The sequence below is a fragment of the Engystomops pustulosus genome, chromosome 8, assembly GCF_040894005.1.
Source record: "Engystomops pustulosus chromosome 8, aEngPut4.maternal, whole genome shotgun sequence".
Classification (NCBI taxonomy): Eukaryota; Metazoa; Chordata; class Amphibia; order Anura; family Leptodactylidae; genus Engystomops; species Engystomops pustulosus.
The window spans coordinates 125,525,916-125,542,285 of NC_092418.1; the positions used below are offsets into that span (position 1 = coordinate 125,525,916).

A 16,370-nucleotide genomic window follows, 5' to 3' on the forward strand; every position below is an offset into this window, starting at 1 on the left:
GTAATGATGGCTCAGTGTTATCTATATAGAGGTCATTGTACAGGGAGGGGGGAGGGGATAAGCTGTGACATCATCTATTGTCAGTAGTGATGTAATGATCGGTCAGTGTTATCTATATAGAGGTCATTGTACAGGGAGGGGATAAGCTGTGACATCATCTATTGTCAGTAGTGATGTAATGATGGGTCAGTGTTATCTATATAGAGGTCATTGTACAGGGAGGGGGAGGGTAGATAAGCTGTGACATCATCTATTGTCAGTAGTGATGTAATGATGGGTCAGTGGTATCTATATAGAGGTCATTGTACAGGGGGGTGGAGGAGATAAGCTGTGACATCATCTATTGTCAGTAGTGATGTAATGATGGGTCAGTGTTATCTATATAGAGGTCATTGTACAGGGAGGGGAGGGTATAAGCTGTGACATCATCTATTGTCAGTAGTGATGTAATGATGGGTCAGTGTTATCTATATAGAGGTCATTGTACAGGGAGGGGGAGGGGATAAGCTGTGACATCATCTATTGTCAGTAGTGATGTAATGATGGGTCAGTGTTATCTATATAGAGGTCATTGTACAGGGAGGGGGAGGAGATAAGCTGTGACATCATCTATTGTCAGTAGTGATGTAATGACAGGTCAGTGTTATCTATATAGAGGTCATTGTACAGGGGGTGGAGGAGATAAGCTGTGACATCATCTATTGTCAGTAGTGATGTAATGATGGGTCAGTGTTATCTATATAGAGGACATTGTACAGGGAGGAGGAGATAAGCTGTGACATCATCTATTGTCAGTAGTGATGTAATGATGGGTCAGTGTTATCTATATAGAGGTCATTGTACAGGGAGGGGGAGAGGATAAGCTGTGACATCATCTATTGTCAGTAGTGATGTAATGATGGGTCAGTGTTATCTATATAGAGGTCATTGTACAGGGAGGAGGAGATAAGCTGTGACATCATCTATTGTCAGTAGTGATGTAATGATGGGTCAGTGTTATCTATATAGAGGTCATTGTACAGGGAGGGGGAGAGGATAAGCTGTGACATCATCTATTGTCAGTAGTGATGTAATGATGGGTCAGTGTTATCTATATAGAGGTCATTGTACAGGGAGGGGGAGGAGATAAGCTGTGACATCATCTATTGTCAGTAGTGATGTAATGATGGGTCAGTGTTATCTATATAGAGGTCATTGTACAGGGAGGGGGAGGAGATAAGCTGTGACATCATCTATTGTCAGTAGTGATGTAATGATGGGTCAGTGTTATCTATATAGAGGTCATTGTACAGGGAGGGGGAGGGGATAAGCTGTGACATCATCTATTGTCAGTAGTGATGTAATGATGGGTCAGTGTTATCTATATTAAGGTCATTGTACAGGGAGGAGGAGATAAGCTGTGACATCATCTATTGTCAGTAGTGATGTAATGATGTGTCAGTGTTATTTATATAGAGGTCATTGTACAGGGAGGGGGAGGGGATAAGCTGTGACATCATCTATTGTCAGTAGTGATGTAATGATGGGTCCGTGTTATCTATATTAAGGTCATTGTACAGGGAGGAGGAGATAAGCTGTGACATCATCTATTGTCAGTAGTGATGTAATGATGTGTCAGTGTTATTTATATAGAGGTCATTGTACAGGGAGGGGGAGGGGATAAGCTGTGACATCATCTATTGTCAGTAGTGATGTAATGATGGGTCAGTGTTATCTATATAGAGGTCATTGTACAGGGAGGAGGAGGAGATAAGCTGTGACATCATCTATTGTCAGTAGTGATGTAATGATGTGTCAGTGTTATCTATATAGAGGTCATTGTACAGGGAGGGGGAGGAGATAAGCTGTGACATCATCTATTGTCAGTAGTGATGTAATGATGGGTCAGTGTTATCTATATAGAGGTCATTGTACAGGGAGGGGGAGGGGATAAGCTGTGACATCATCTATTGTCAGTAGTGATGTAATGATCGGTCAGTGTTATCTATATAGAGGTCATTGTACAGGGAGGGGATAAGCTGTGACATCATCTATTGTCAGTAGTGATGTAATGATGGGTCAGTGTTATCTATATAGAGGTCATTGTACAGGGAGGGGGAGGGTAGATAAGCTGTGACATCATCTATTGTCAGTAGTGATGTAATGATGGGTCAGTGGTATCTATATAGAGGTCATTGTACAGGGGGGTGGAGGAGATAAGCTGTGACATCATCTATTGTCAGTAGTGATGTAATGATGGGTCAGTGTTATCTATATAGAGGTCATTGTACAGGGAGGGGAGGGTATAAGCTGTGACATCATCTATTGTCAGTAGTGATGTAATGATGGGTCAGTGTTATCTATATAGAGGTCATTGTACAGGGAGGGGAGGGTATAAGCTGTGACATCATCTATTGTCAGTAGTGATGTAATGATGGGTCAGTGTTATCTATATAGAGGTCATTGTACAGGGAGGGGGAGGAGATAAGCTGTGACATCATCTATTGTCAGTAGTGATGTAATGACAGGTCAGTGTTATCTATATAGAGGTCATTGTACAGGGAGGGGGAGGAGATAAGCTGTGACATCATCTATTGTCAGTAGTGATGTAGTGATGGGTCAGTGTTATCTATATAGAGGACATTGTACAGGGAGGAGGAGATAAGCTGTGACATCATCTATTGTCAGTAGTGATGTAATGATGGGTCAGTGTTATCTATATAGAGGTCATTGTACAGGGAGGGGGAGAGGATAAGCTGTGACATCATCTTTTGTCAGTAGTGATGTAATGATGGGTCAGTGTTATCTATATAGAGGTCATTGTACAGGGAGGGGGAGGAGATAAGCTGTGACATCATCTATTGTCAGTAGTGATGTAATGATGGGTCAGTGTTATCTATATAGAGGTCATTGTACAGGGAGGGGGAGGAGATAAGCTGTGACATCATCTATTGTCAGTAGTGATGTAATGATGGGTCAGTGTTATCTATATAGAGGTCATTGTACAGGGAGGGGGAGGGGATAAGCTGTGACATCATCTATTGTCAGTAGTGATGTAATGATGGGTCAGTGTTATCTATATAGAGGTCATTGTACAGGAGGGGGAGGAGATAAGCTGTGACATCATCTATTGTCAGTAGTGATGTAATGATGGGTCCGTGTTATCTATATTAAGGTCATTGTACAGGGAGGAGGAGATAAGCTGTGACATCATCTATTGTCAGTAGTGATGTAATGATGTGTCAGTGTTATTTATATAGAGGTCATTGTACAGGGAGGGGGAGGGGATAAGCTGTGACATCATCTATTGTCAGTAGTGATGTAATGATGGGTCAGTGTTATCTATATAGAGGTCACTGTACAGGGAGGGGGAGGAGATAAGCTGTGACATCATCTATTGTCAGTAGTGATGTAATGATGGGTCCGTGTTATCTATATTAAGGTCATTGTACAGGGAGGAGGAGATAAGCTGTGACATCATCTATTGTCAGTAGTGATGTAATGATGTGTCAGTGTTATTTATATAGAGGTCATTGTACAGGGAGGGGGAGGGGATAAGCTGTGACATCATCTATTGTCAGTAGTGATGTAATGATCGGTCAGTGTTATCTATATAGAGGTCATTGTACAGGGAGGGGATAAGCTGTGACATCATCTATTGTCAGTAGTGATGTAATGATGGGTCAGTGTTATCTATATAGAGGTCATTGTACAGGGAGGGGGAGGGTAGATAAGCTGTGACATCATCTATTGTCAGTAGTGATGTAATGATGGGTCAGTGTTATCTATATAGAGGTCATTGTACAGGGAGGGGAGGGTATAAGCTGTGACATCATCTATTGTCAGTAGTGATGTAATGATGGGTCAGTGTTATCTATATAGAGGTCATTGTACAGGGAGGGGAGGGTATAAGCTGTGACATCATCTATTGTCAGTAGTGATGTAATGATGGGTCAGTGTTATCTATATAGAGGTCATTGTACAGGGAGGGGGAGGGGATAAGCTGTGACATCATCTATTGTCAGTAGTGATGTAATGATGGGTCAGTGTTATCTATATAGAGGTCATTGTACAGGGAGGGGAGGGTATAAGCTGTGACATCATCTATTGTCAGTAGTGATGTAATGATGGGTCAGTGTTATCTATATAGAGGTCATTGTACAGGGGGGTGGAGGAGATAAGCTGTGACATCATCTATTGTCAGTAGTGATGTAATGATGGGTCAGTGTTATCTATATAGAGGTCATTGTACAGGGAGGGGAGGGTATAAGCTGTGACATCATCTATTGTCAGTAGTGATGTAATGATGGGTCAGTGTTATCTATATAGAGGTCATTGTACAGGGAGGGGAGGGTATAAGCTGTGACATCATCTATTGTCAGTAGTGATGTAATGATGGGTCAGTGTTATCTATATAGAGGTCATTGTACAGGGAGGGGGAGGGGATAAGCTGTGACATCATCTATTGTCAGTAGTGATGTAATGATGGGTCAGTGTTATCTATATAGAGGTCATTGTACAGGGAGGGGGAGGAGATAAGCTGTGACATCATCTATTGTCAGTAGTGATGTAATGACAGGTCAGTGTTATCTATATAGAGGTCATTGTACAGGGGGTGGAGGAGATAAGCTGTGACATCATCTATTGTCAGTAGTGATGTAATGATGGGTCAGTGTTATCTATATAGAGGACATTGTACAGGGAGGAGGAGATAAGCTGTGACATCATCTATTGTCAGTAGTGATGTAATGATGGGTCAGTGTTATCTATATAGAGGTCATTGTACAGGGAGGGGGAGAGGATAAGCTGTGACATCATCTATTGTCAGTAGTGATGTAATGATGGGTCAGTGTTATCTATATAGAGGTCATTGTACAGGGAGGAGGAGATAAGCTGTGACATCATCTATTGTCAGTAGTGATGTAATGATGGGTCAGTGTTATCTATATAGAGGTCATTGTACAGGGAGGGGGAGAGGATAAGCTGTGACATCATCTATTGTCAGTAGTGATGTAATGATGGGTCAGTGTTATCTATATAGAGGTCATTGTACAGGGAGGGGGAGGAGATAAGCTGTGACATCATCTATTGTCAGTAGTGATGTAATGATGGGTCAGTGTTATCTATATAGAGGTCATTGTACAGGGAGGGGGAGGAGATAAGCTGTGACATCATCTATTGTCAGTAGTGATGTAATGATGGGTCAGTGTTATCTATATAGAGGTCATTGTACAGGGAGGGGGAGGAGATAAGCTGTGACATCATCTATTGTCAGTAGTGATGTAATGATGGGTCAGTGTTATCTATATAGAGGTCATTGTACAGGGAGGGGGAGGGGATAAGCTGTGACATCATCTATTGTCAGTAGTGATGTAATGATGGGTCAGTGTTATCTATATTAAGGTCATTGTACAGGGAGGAGGAGATAAGCTGTGACATCATCTATTGTCAGTAGTGATGTAATGATGTGTCAGTGTTATTTATATAGAGGTCATTGTACAGGGAGGGGGAGGGGATAAGCTGTGACATCATCTATTGTCAGTAGTGATGTAATGATGGGTCCGTGTTATCTATATTAAGGTCATTGTACAGGGAGGAGGAGATAAGCTGTGACATCATCTATTGTCAGTAGTGATGTAATGATGTGTCAGTGTTATTTATATAGAGGTCATTGTACAGGGAGGGGGAGGGGATAAGCTGTGACATCATCTATTGTCAGTAGTGATGTAATGATGGGTCAGTGTTATCTATATAGAGGTCATTGTACAGGGAGGAGGAGGAGATAAGCTGTGACATCATCTATTGTCAGTAGTGATGTAATGATGTGTCAGTGTTATCTATATAGAGGTCATTGTACAGGGAGGGGGAGGAGATAAGCTGTGACATCATCTATTGTCAGTAGTGATGTAATGATGGGTCAGTGTTATCTATATAGAGGTCATTGTACAGGGAGGGGGAGGGGATAAGCTGTGACATCATCTATTGTCAGTAGTGATGTAATGATCGGTCAGTGTTATCTATATAGAGGTCATTGTACAGGGAGGGGATAAGCTGTGACATCATCTATTGTCAGTAGTGATGTAATGATGGGTCAGTGTTATCTATATAGAGGTCATTGTACAGGGAGGGGGAGGGTAGATAAGCTGTGACATCATCTATTGTCAGTAGTGATGTAATGATGGGTCAGTGGTATCTATATAGAGGTCATTGTACAGGGGGGTGGAGGAGATAAGCTGTGACATCATCTATTGTCAGTAGTGATGTAATGATGGGTCAGTGTTATCTATATAGAGGTCATTGTACAGGGAGGGGAGGGTATAAGCTGTGACATCATCTATTGTCAGTAGTGATGTAATGATGGGTCAGTGTTATCTATATAGAGGTCATTGTACAGGGAGGGGAGGGTATAAGCTGTGACATCATCTATTGTCAGTAGTGATGTAATGATGGGTCAGTGTTATCTATATAGAGGTCATTGTACAGGGAGGGGGAGGAGATAAGCTGTGACATCATCTATTGTCAGTAGTGATGTAATGACAGGTCAGTGTTATCTATATAGAGGTCATTGTACAGGGAGGGGGAGGAGATAAGCTGTGACATCATCTATTGTCAGTAGTGATGTAGTGATGGGTCAGTGTTATCTATATAGAGGACATTGTACAGGGAGGAGGAGATAAGCTGTGACATCATCTATTGTCAGTAGTGATGTAATGATGGGTCAGTGTTATCTATATAGAGGTCATTGTACAGGGAGGGGGAGAGGATAAGCTGTGACATCATCTATTGTCAGTAGTGATGTAATGATGGGTCAGTGTTATCTATATAGAGGTCATTGTACAGGGAGGGGGAGGAGATAAGCTGTGACATCATCTATTGTCAGTAGTGATGTAATGATGGGTCAGTGTTATCTATATAGAGGTCATTGTACAGGGAGGGGGAGGAGATAAGCTGTGACATCATCTATTGTCAGTAGTGATGTAATGATGGGTCAGTGTTATCTATATAGAGGTCATTGTACAGGGAGGGGGAGGGGATAAGCTGTGACATCATCTATTGTCAGTAGTGATGTAATGATGGGTCAGTGTTATCTATATAGAGGTCATTGTACAGGAGGGGGAGGAGATAAGCTGTGACATCATCTATTGTCAGTAGTGATGTAATGATGGGTCCGTGTTATCTATATTAAGGTCATTGTACAGGGAGGAGGAGATAAGCTGTGACATCATCTATTGTCAGTAGTGATGTAATGATGTGTCAGTGTTATTTATATAGAGGTCATTGTACAGGGAGGGGGAGGGGATAAGCTGTGACATCATCTATTGTCAGTAGTGATGTAATGATGGGTCAGTGTTATCTATATAGAGGTCACTGTACAGGGAGGGGGAGGAGATAAGCTGTGACATCATCTATTGTCAGTAGTGATGTAATGATGGGTCCGTGTTATCTATATTAAGGTCATTGTACAGGGAGGAGGAGATAAGCTGTGACATCATCTATTGTCAGTAGTGATGTAATGATGTGTCAGTGTTATTTATATAGAGGTCATTGTACAGGGAGGGGGAGGGGATAAGCTGTGACATCATCTATTGTCAGTAGTGATGTAATGATGGGTCAGTGTTATCTATATAGAGGTCATTGTACAGGGAGGAGGAGGAGATAAGCTGTGACATCATCTATTGTCAGTAGTGATGTAATGATGTGTCAGTGTTACCTATATAGAGGTCATTGTACAGGGAGGGGGGAGGAGATAAGCTGTGACATCATCTATTGTCAGGAGTGATGTAATGATGGGTCAGTGTTATCTATATAGAGGTCACTGTACAGGGGGGGGAGGGGATAAGCTGTGACATCATCTATTGTCAGGAGTGATGTAATGATGGGTCAGTGTTATCTATATAGAGGTCATTGTACAGGGAGGAGGAGGAGATAAGCTGTGACATCATCTATTGTCAGGAGTGATGTAATGATGGGTCAGTGTTATCTATATAGAGGTCACTGTACAGGGGGGGGAGGGGATAAGCTGTGACATCATCTATTGTCAGTAGTGATGTAATGATGGGTCAGTGTTATCTATATAGAGGTCATTGTACAGGGAGGGGGAGGAGATAAGCTGTGACATCATCTATTGTCAGTAGTGATGTAATGATGGGTCAGTGTTATCTATATAGAGGTGACATCATGTATTTTCCATAACTCTATTACTTTAGTCCCGGGCTATGAGCCACTATGGAAGGTCCCTCCATCCTCCTTCTCCTGAGTGGATGATGGGGCTTTCTGTGATGACTGAGAACGTGTGGAGATCGGTTGATGGACTTTTTATGAATATAGAAACCTCCATAATCCAAAAACATTTCAATGTTATTTAAAATTTGACATTGGATATAAAACAAAGATGGAAACTTCCTTCAGGCGAATTGAAAGTTCACCACAAAATCTGTTTTGCACTAACAAACGTAAGATTGTGGGGGTCATTTACTAAGGGCCTGATTCACGTTTTCCCGACGTGTTACCCGAATATTTGCGGTGATTTCCCCTGAATTGCCCCGGATTTTTGCGCACGCAATCGGATTGTGGCGCATCGGCGCTGGCATGCACGCGATGGAAATCGGGGGCGTGGCTTAACAAAAACCCGACGGATTCTAAAAAACTGTTGCATTTAAATAACCAAAAGTGTTGCGGGACTTGCACTTACCTTCACCAGGAATAGGCCGGTGAACTTGAGTGCATTCCAGCGGGCCTCGGGGAACTTCAGCGCAGCAGCGCCACCTGGTGGACGTCGGAGGAACTGCCTTAGTGAATCCTGGCCAGACCCGAATCCACCGCAGAGAACGCACCGCTGGATCGCGAATGGACCCGATAAGTAAACCTGCTCCTGTGTGCGCAATATCAATCAGCTTATTACAGAATGCACAAAAATAATTTCCTGGTGCCATTCATTTTTTGGTACAGAAATAGATTTTTGGTCACACAGAATTATATTTTGTATTTAAAAAATATCATTTTGCTACAAATCTGGTCATTCTGTCTTACGGAATGTTATTTCATCACACAGAATGAAATGTTGACACACGGAAATAATTTTGTAAAGACACAAATACACAAGTCATTGGGGGGATTTATCATGCGGATAGATCCGATGTCCCTCCGGTGCAGCTGAATGCTTTTAGATGCTTGGGCCTCTTGATGAATCTTTCCGGTGGTAACTCCTTACTGCCGCGCCAGTCGTGTCCCCTCCCCTACCCGCGGTGGGGCCCTTCATGCAGCATTGGCGCGGTGGTAAAATAATCGCAGGTCCTAGCAATTTCCTAGCATTTACAATTTTAGTGATGCTAAAGTCCTGATAAATGCCCCCGTTATGTCAACAAATGTCATTCTGTGTCACAAAATGAGTAAGAAGTCTGTGTTACGGCGTCATTTTTCGTGTGCACAAATGTTACTTCAGTGCCACATAAAATGATCCTGTAATCACAAAATAAGTGAAGTGTCACTGGACGGAGATGAGAAGTTTTGTGAACATGCAATGTATTCTGTGCTCATAGAATATTTAGTGAACCCAAAGTTATTCCGTGCGACAAATTGGACGGTGAACTAAAGGCGCGGATAATGACGCGGTTCATTCATTGCGACTTTACAATCAATGCAAAAGAAAACACATTTGTTAATTTGTTGAAGAAAAGGAACAATTTACGGAGCTGGAACCTCCAAATGTCACATATGCTCCATCGCGCTTATCACCAAAACATTGGATTGGATTGGGGCTCCGGAGTCTGTTACAAGGAGATCATTTACATAGATTAACATAGAAACTTCTAGACGTCCTGTACAGACCCTGTGACACGCGGCCAGGTATAAAATGTATAACAAGTAACATCCAGCGACCAATGGAGAAGCAAATGTGACGATCACTGCGTAAGAGAATTGCTGATAATTTCCCTTTGTAAGAAGAAACAATGTTGCGCCTCCGGTGTCACCTACAAGTCATCGGGACATTTATGAAAGTGTCTGCGCCAGTTTTGTGTCCGACAAGACAGAACAAATGTCACCTAAAAGGGCGTCTGGTGCAGTTCTGGTGCCGTTCTGGTGCAGTTCCTGTGCAGGTCCGGTGCAGTTCTGGGGCAGTTCTGGTGCAGTTCCGGACCGTGCGTCACATTTATTATAACGACTCGACGCTCTATGTTAAAGAGTTGGCGGTTCAGACCCCCGAGCAGTGCAGGGGCGATAGTATCACGAAGACCGGGCGCCTCTTTTGATGAATCTGGCGCCCCCTGCACACTCCACAGACAACTGCACATAGTACAGACTGCACTGGTTTACATAAATGTGGCCCAATGTCTGACTTTTGACAAGCCTAGGGGCACAATTAGGATGTAAACCAAACTAGGGAGTCGTCTGCAGGCAGCTGGTCCATTAGTACAGAGAACAGAACCGTTCAGCATTGCATGACCCACACAATTCAGTTGCTGATGGAGTCCCCCTTAAAGAAGACATTTGATGATGATGTCCTATTAAAGACTAACTACTATGGGTTAGATTGTATTTTATCAGCATATATTCTTAAAGGGATTGGCTACTTTTCAGTAAATCTCTTCCATTGGACATGTCTCTGCGTGTTCCTGTGTCTTTATCTCCTCCCATGCTGCCCTCTGCATATACACACAACTCCCTGTTTCTCATTCCTAAAGTCCGTTCTAATGGCGTCACCCACTGCATCTTTCTTCTCTATGTCCACACTGACAGAGAAAGAAAGCGGGGGAGAGGAGAGAGCAGGTTGAGTCATGACTCTCCTGATGCAGCTCCTCCTATTCCGTAGAGCTCAGACTTGTAAACAAAGAAGCACAGAGAGTCTGCACATAGCACTAAAGTAAGTAGCAGGACTGCTGAATCACTTGATGAACATTCAGGAATTATTATTAAGGCAGTAAAGGTTCATGGACAACTTATGTAAAACAGTGGTTAACCCCTTTAAGACATTTAAAACTGGCTTTACGGTGTCTCTCTAAATAAGTGTTGCTAAGGAGAGTCCATATTGCATGTTTACTGTACAGTGACAAGCCTCATACCCTGAGCCGCACTCCTCAGCCTTCATGTGATTTATTCTCTGAGCTTTACTATATGACAATTCCTTCCTCTTTCCAGCATTTGTGCATCTCCTACGCCAGGGAAGGTAAGTCGCTCCAGCCCAGCACTGACACCTACTGCATCATCACGTTGGCTCAAGTCCTGAGTGTTAAAAGATGTTAAAAGGTTTCTTCAAATATGAAATATTAATGACCTCTCCATAGCACAGGCCACGGGTAATGGTGGGTATGACACATGCAGATCCATCAGCGGAGAGCAGCGGCGCCGGACTGATACAGACAGAAACAGGCGGCTCCCTCCGTACTGTGGCGGCCTCACTATTCACCTCCATGTGGGACAGGGGGCAATGGAGGGTACAACCGACCACCTTTCTTGTGATCTCTGGGGGTCCCATCACTAAGACCCCCCCTAACTCCTGATCAGTAAGTTAGATTAGTAAGGGATGTACAATCCCTTGAAGTCATCCCTTTATGATTGGTTTGGACCCCCATTGATCCCCATTACTACAGGGTCCCAGCCTGGCCACTGGCCTCTCAGCGGGCCCCCAGCAGTATCTACCATCTGAGAAATGGTCAGACCCCCAGCAATCACCCGGCGGCTTCATATTCTTAGAGACATCTCATTCCATAGTCGCGCATGCGCTGTTTGTCTTCCATTATATAAACCTCGGCCAGGAAATATCTATTGATGTCACGGCCATCGGCAACTATTTTTATCAGAATAGAATAGAAGTTTTTATCCTGCAGGGAAATGATTTTGTGCACTTCTGTACATAATGTGAGTTAGTACAATAACCACATATTCGCAAAAACATTGATCCGTTCACATTGGGGGGGGGGGGGTCTCGTTCAAAGCTTCCGACTGGCTACAAGTCTGTTATACGGTTCAGTTGTGTTTGTTATAAATAATTCTGCTAATCTTATGGTCCTGCAGCGCATTTCCTGATACTAGTTACTACCTCCAGAATCCGTCATCATCCACCAGGGACATTACCCCTAGATCCAGGCACCGGGACTGTGGCATCTTCTTATATGTGTTACCCATGGCCTCCTAACTTCTATAATCAACTCTAGCTTCACGAGCTGTTACAATGTCCCCTACCTCAGTGTGAGGGGGGGGGGGGTTTCTCCTGCACAGTGTAACAACCTGTGAAGCTACTACCCTACTAACACCCCCAGGAGCCCTTCTGGCTCATTAGCATAATTATAAAAGTTGATATTAGAAGGCAGAAGGCCATGGATAACACATATAAGAAGATCCACAGTCCCGGTGCCTGGATCCATGAGTCATGTCCCGGGTTTATCAGGATGGATATCGGAGGTAGATTTAGTGTTTAGTTACATGGAGGCTTCTATAACTCTTTGGCTCTTGTGTGGAGCACCACTGGGCTCCTGCTGTGCCCCCCAGGGGTTGTAAGGAGGGCACACGGCACCACCACCTGCCATAATGTAACGGGCCGGGGTGTCTATTCTTTGGGTGTCCCAGACTATTTCAGGGCACTTTTGGTGATTAGAAGCGACTTCCTTCTTGGAATAGTTTTCTGTCTTGTGTGTCCCTGGCTCCGTCGGTCATCGCTGTCACTTCATGCTGTAAAGACCAGGCCTTCCCTGCACTTAGACTCTGCGGCTATCCTCAGGCTGCCCTGACCTCAGGCCGTCCACAACTATTCCCTAACCCTTGGGTGCCTCGCACAGGCATCTCTCCAATGTTAGGACCGCTCCGAGAGGAAGAAGCCTTGGGATCCTATTGGATCAAGTCCACATAAAGGGTTAAAGGATGGAAACCAAGAGGATCCCTCCAGGGCCATCGATGCAAACGGAAGCCCCTGCAACGTTGTGCCATGTGCCGGTGTCTGGGGCCCAGAGGGGGATTCCCCAGCCCCCACCGACCCAGTCCGGCGATGATCACTCGGATAACACCTGGTAATGAGCCCCACATGGAAGTGTCCTGGAGGTTCCCTCTTCCCATTGCTTGTTGTACCTGTAGAATTATCCTCTCCGATTCCTTTGACAAAGTGTCTTCAGCCTCCGAACATAAATAATCATTTGTCATTTTATATCTTTTCATTTAGCAAATGGCAATTTATTCATCGCATTCAGTCATCGCATTATCGTGAAATCGCTGAGCAGTCACTTCCATCATCAATGGATTTGTTCAGTATATATAATTTACTGCATTTTACCCAAATAAATCACATGTTAGAAATGTCACCACATCGCTCTCTGGATTTGTAGTGAAATGATGTGGCGACACTTTACATAGTGAGTGATCTGCTTCCTATAGAATAAGGATAAATGTATTGCTGGGAAAGCTGCAGTCACCTGATCGTTTCCCCTATAGTGGCCCCTGCTGGTGACATGTAGTAGTGCACGGCCACCATTCATTGCAATGGACGTCCATGTAACATATAGGCGGACACGTAGACCGCGGTGTAGGACTCCACTTGATGGTGTTCACATACCCCAACAGGACATATAGGAAGGGTTGTCCCCATGGCGCTCCCATGACTTGTGGTGCAGATACATCATACGCCACCCATTGGATGCTGTGGTGCCATACCGTAGCCATTATGTACTCAGTTTTGCTAAATTGTTCCATGCCCTAAACTTAGTGAAAATCTCTAAACAATCCTCCTTAGAGTTCTGTCATTCCACAGAGAAAATTTTACAATGATTTTTTAAGGTTTGTTGTAAATTGTAATATTTCCTTTCCTTGGCCAAATTCCATAAAGCAAAGAAAGCTGCTAAGAGATTGTATTCATATACATGAGCTGAATATTAGCAATATAATTATTATCTGATGTGTGATGGGACCCTGGACTTCACCCCCAATGACAGGAAGATCTGGCTACAGAGGATTTCATTCCTCCGGAGCTTATAGGATAGAAGTCAGACTTCAGGCCTGTGTGTCTACATCCGCCAACATCAGGATAAGTATCTGCAGGAATATCTGATGTCTCAATGAGTCCATTCTAGCCAAAATCTCAAATGTTTGGCCTCCTTAATCTATGCAATCCACAAGCAACAACATCCAGAACCAATGCAGTGACTTCCATATCACCAGCATAAACCCTTCTATCCATAAGTTGGATCTACAGCTATGGCTCCACCACCAGTTCTGGATATGTGACATTTCATTGTTGGAAGTTCTCAAGATGTTTCAGTAACAATTCCATTCACAGGGTGACAACAATCAGGCGTGACTCTAAAAAGTCAAAGCAAAGCATCAAACATATCATCACATCAAACACTTCAATGCCCTGCGCCTCTTGTACAGCTCAGTCCCACCACAACCTGTTCTTTGGACACTTGACGGTCAGATTTGATCTCATCTTTGTTGAAAGTTCTCAATATGTTCCAATGACGACTCAGTTACTAAAACATGAAATCAGCTCCTCTGACACCTCAGGTCACGGGTGACGACTCGTGTTTCCTGACACATGACATTGGTCGGCCAACACAGAATCCGAGTAGTCAAATAAACCATCACATGGTAGATATCTCCAATCCTTCAGCACTCTCTGACGTCTCGCTCCCACCACCACACGCTGTTTTGAGACCTGAGTGCCATAGGTGATATCAAATGTGTTGGAACTTCACAAGACGTTTCAATGACAACGACAGATCCTCGAACAGGTGATGAAAACTGACAAGTGCAAGTCTTGCTCACATATTGCTTAATTGATTAACACAGAAGATAAAAACAGCAAGTGTATCATTACATCAGAGGTATCTTCTACATGTCCCCCTGCACTGACCAGCATCCATTAACCCTTCCACTACCATGACTGGGATCTTTGTTGGAACCTCCCAAAATATTTTAAGGACAACTCAAGTCAAAGGGATAACGGTCCCATGACCTTTGACGGAACCTCCTAAGATTATTTAAGGACACCCCAGGTCCTCGGGAGGACTGCAGTCGAGGACACCTGTTGTTAACGGTTCCACGACCTTTGTTGGAACCTCCTAAGATGTTTCAATGACAACGCAGGTCCTAAGAATTACAACAGTCAAGCACAACTCATGGTTCACGATACATGTTGCTTGTCCAACACAGAAGCCAAGAAGTCAAAGAAAAACCACAAATATATCATTATGTCAAAAATATCTGCAACACTTCACGTCCTAAGACTTCCTACACGTTCATTACTTAGTTACGAGCGGCTGAAACTTTGTATCCCCCCGCTAACTGATCTATTGACCCTCCGGTTATCGGTCTAGCAATATTCTGCAATGTCACCTGCAGCTGGTAGCCTCACGTTCCGGGCTGCAGCACGCTCCCTATGTTCCCTACACATAGTGACCGTGCAGAGTCTTACCCCTCAGCGCAGGCAGTAAAGATCTGTCCTTCCTGTCATCGCATTTGTTACATTCGCTGAAGTAGAGCAGTAAGAAGACATCCACGAGCACCCACACCAAGGAGGTGGCCAGGACCACTTTGCAATAGATAAATCTTCTCATGTCCTTAATAGGATTCGACTTGTCACACGATACGAGAAGGAGCCGCTGCTGAAACCGCTCCAAACCTCCCAGATATAATCCAATGCACCGAAAAGGACATCCCAGCGTAATTAAAAGCCGAGAGACGACTGATGAACTTTTCAGGCTAATTTACGGCCTGGGGATGGTGACGGATGCTGATGGCAAAGCATTTGTCACGGCTGATGGATCCTGGGCACCTTGATGTGCCATTCGCCTGCAGCAGCCGGAGGTGACAAGATGCAGGAAACTGGATGGAATTGCTGATTGTGTGTTGCCAGGTTACTTCCAGGGAGACGAGGGGGGCTTGGATTGTTTTCCTCCTGTGGCTCCTATCTCTCGCTCGGCCGCCTTTTTCTCCAATTCTGTCTCGTCTCTCTGTGAAATTAGCATCTCCTCTGCATGAATCCGTGCAAATACATCCAGCCGGGAGGAATGTGAAGCACAACCTCCTTACACGACCGATTCCTCGCCAAGGAATCCTTGAGACATGAACCAGGATTCTCTATGTAACCCGAGCCCTGATTGGCCGGGACTCACAGCCCCCTGATTGGGTGTTGAAATATTCCCATTTTGGAAGTGCAGGCGACAATTTAGTTTATTACTGCAGTTTGGGAAGCAGAAGGTTAAACAGAGGGAGCTTAGAATAATGCCGAGCGCTTTGTGTGGCTGCAGATCAGCTGCACATCGAGGTCACAAAAGGCTGCGGAAGACGAGACATAATAGAGGCGCCGGAGGAGGACGCTCCACATCATGGACCCGGGGCTCCCGGCACTGACAGCACCCTCAGCCAATGGATGGGGCAATTATATCAACCTGCAACATAAAATCATC

At 44.1% G+C, this 16,370-nt stretch overlaps 1 protein-coding gene across 3 annotated transcripts in view; it reads right to left on the bottom strand.

Moving 5' to 3' along the window:
* Positions 1-16,139, bottom strand: part of GALNT13 (polypeptide N-acetylgalactosaminyltransferase 13) — a 322,291-nt gene extending 306,152 nt beyond the window's left edge. Inside the window, exon 1 of one of the 3 annotated variants that reach the window (XM_072122492.1) lies at positions 15,377-16,124. In XM_072122492.1, coding sequence (XP_071978593.1) covers positions 15,377-15,518 — 142 coding nt within the window. In that variant the 5' untranslated portion in view covers positions 15,519-16,124. Of the gene's footprint in view, positions 1-15,376 lie in introns of all 3 variants that reach the window. The other 2 variants (XM_072122489.1, XM_072122491.1) reach the window with 2 other exon arrangements.
* Between the last annotated feature and the right edge of the window lie 231 nt (positions 16,140-16,370).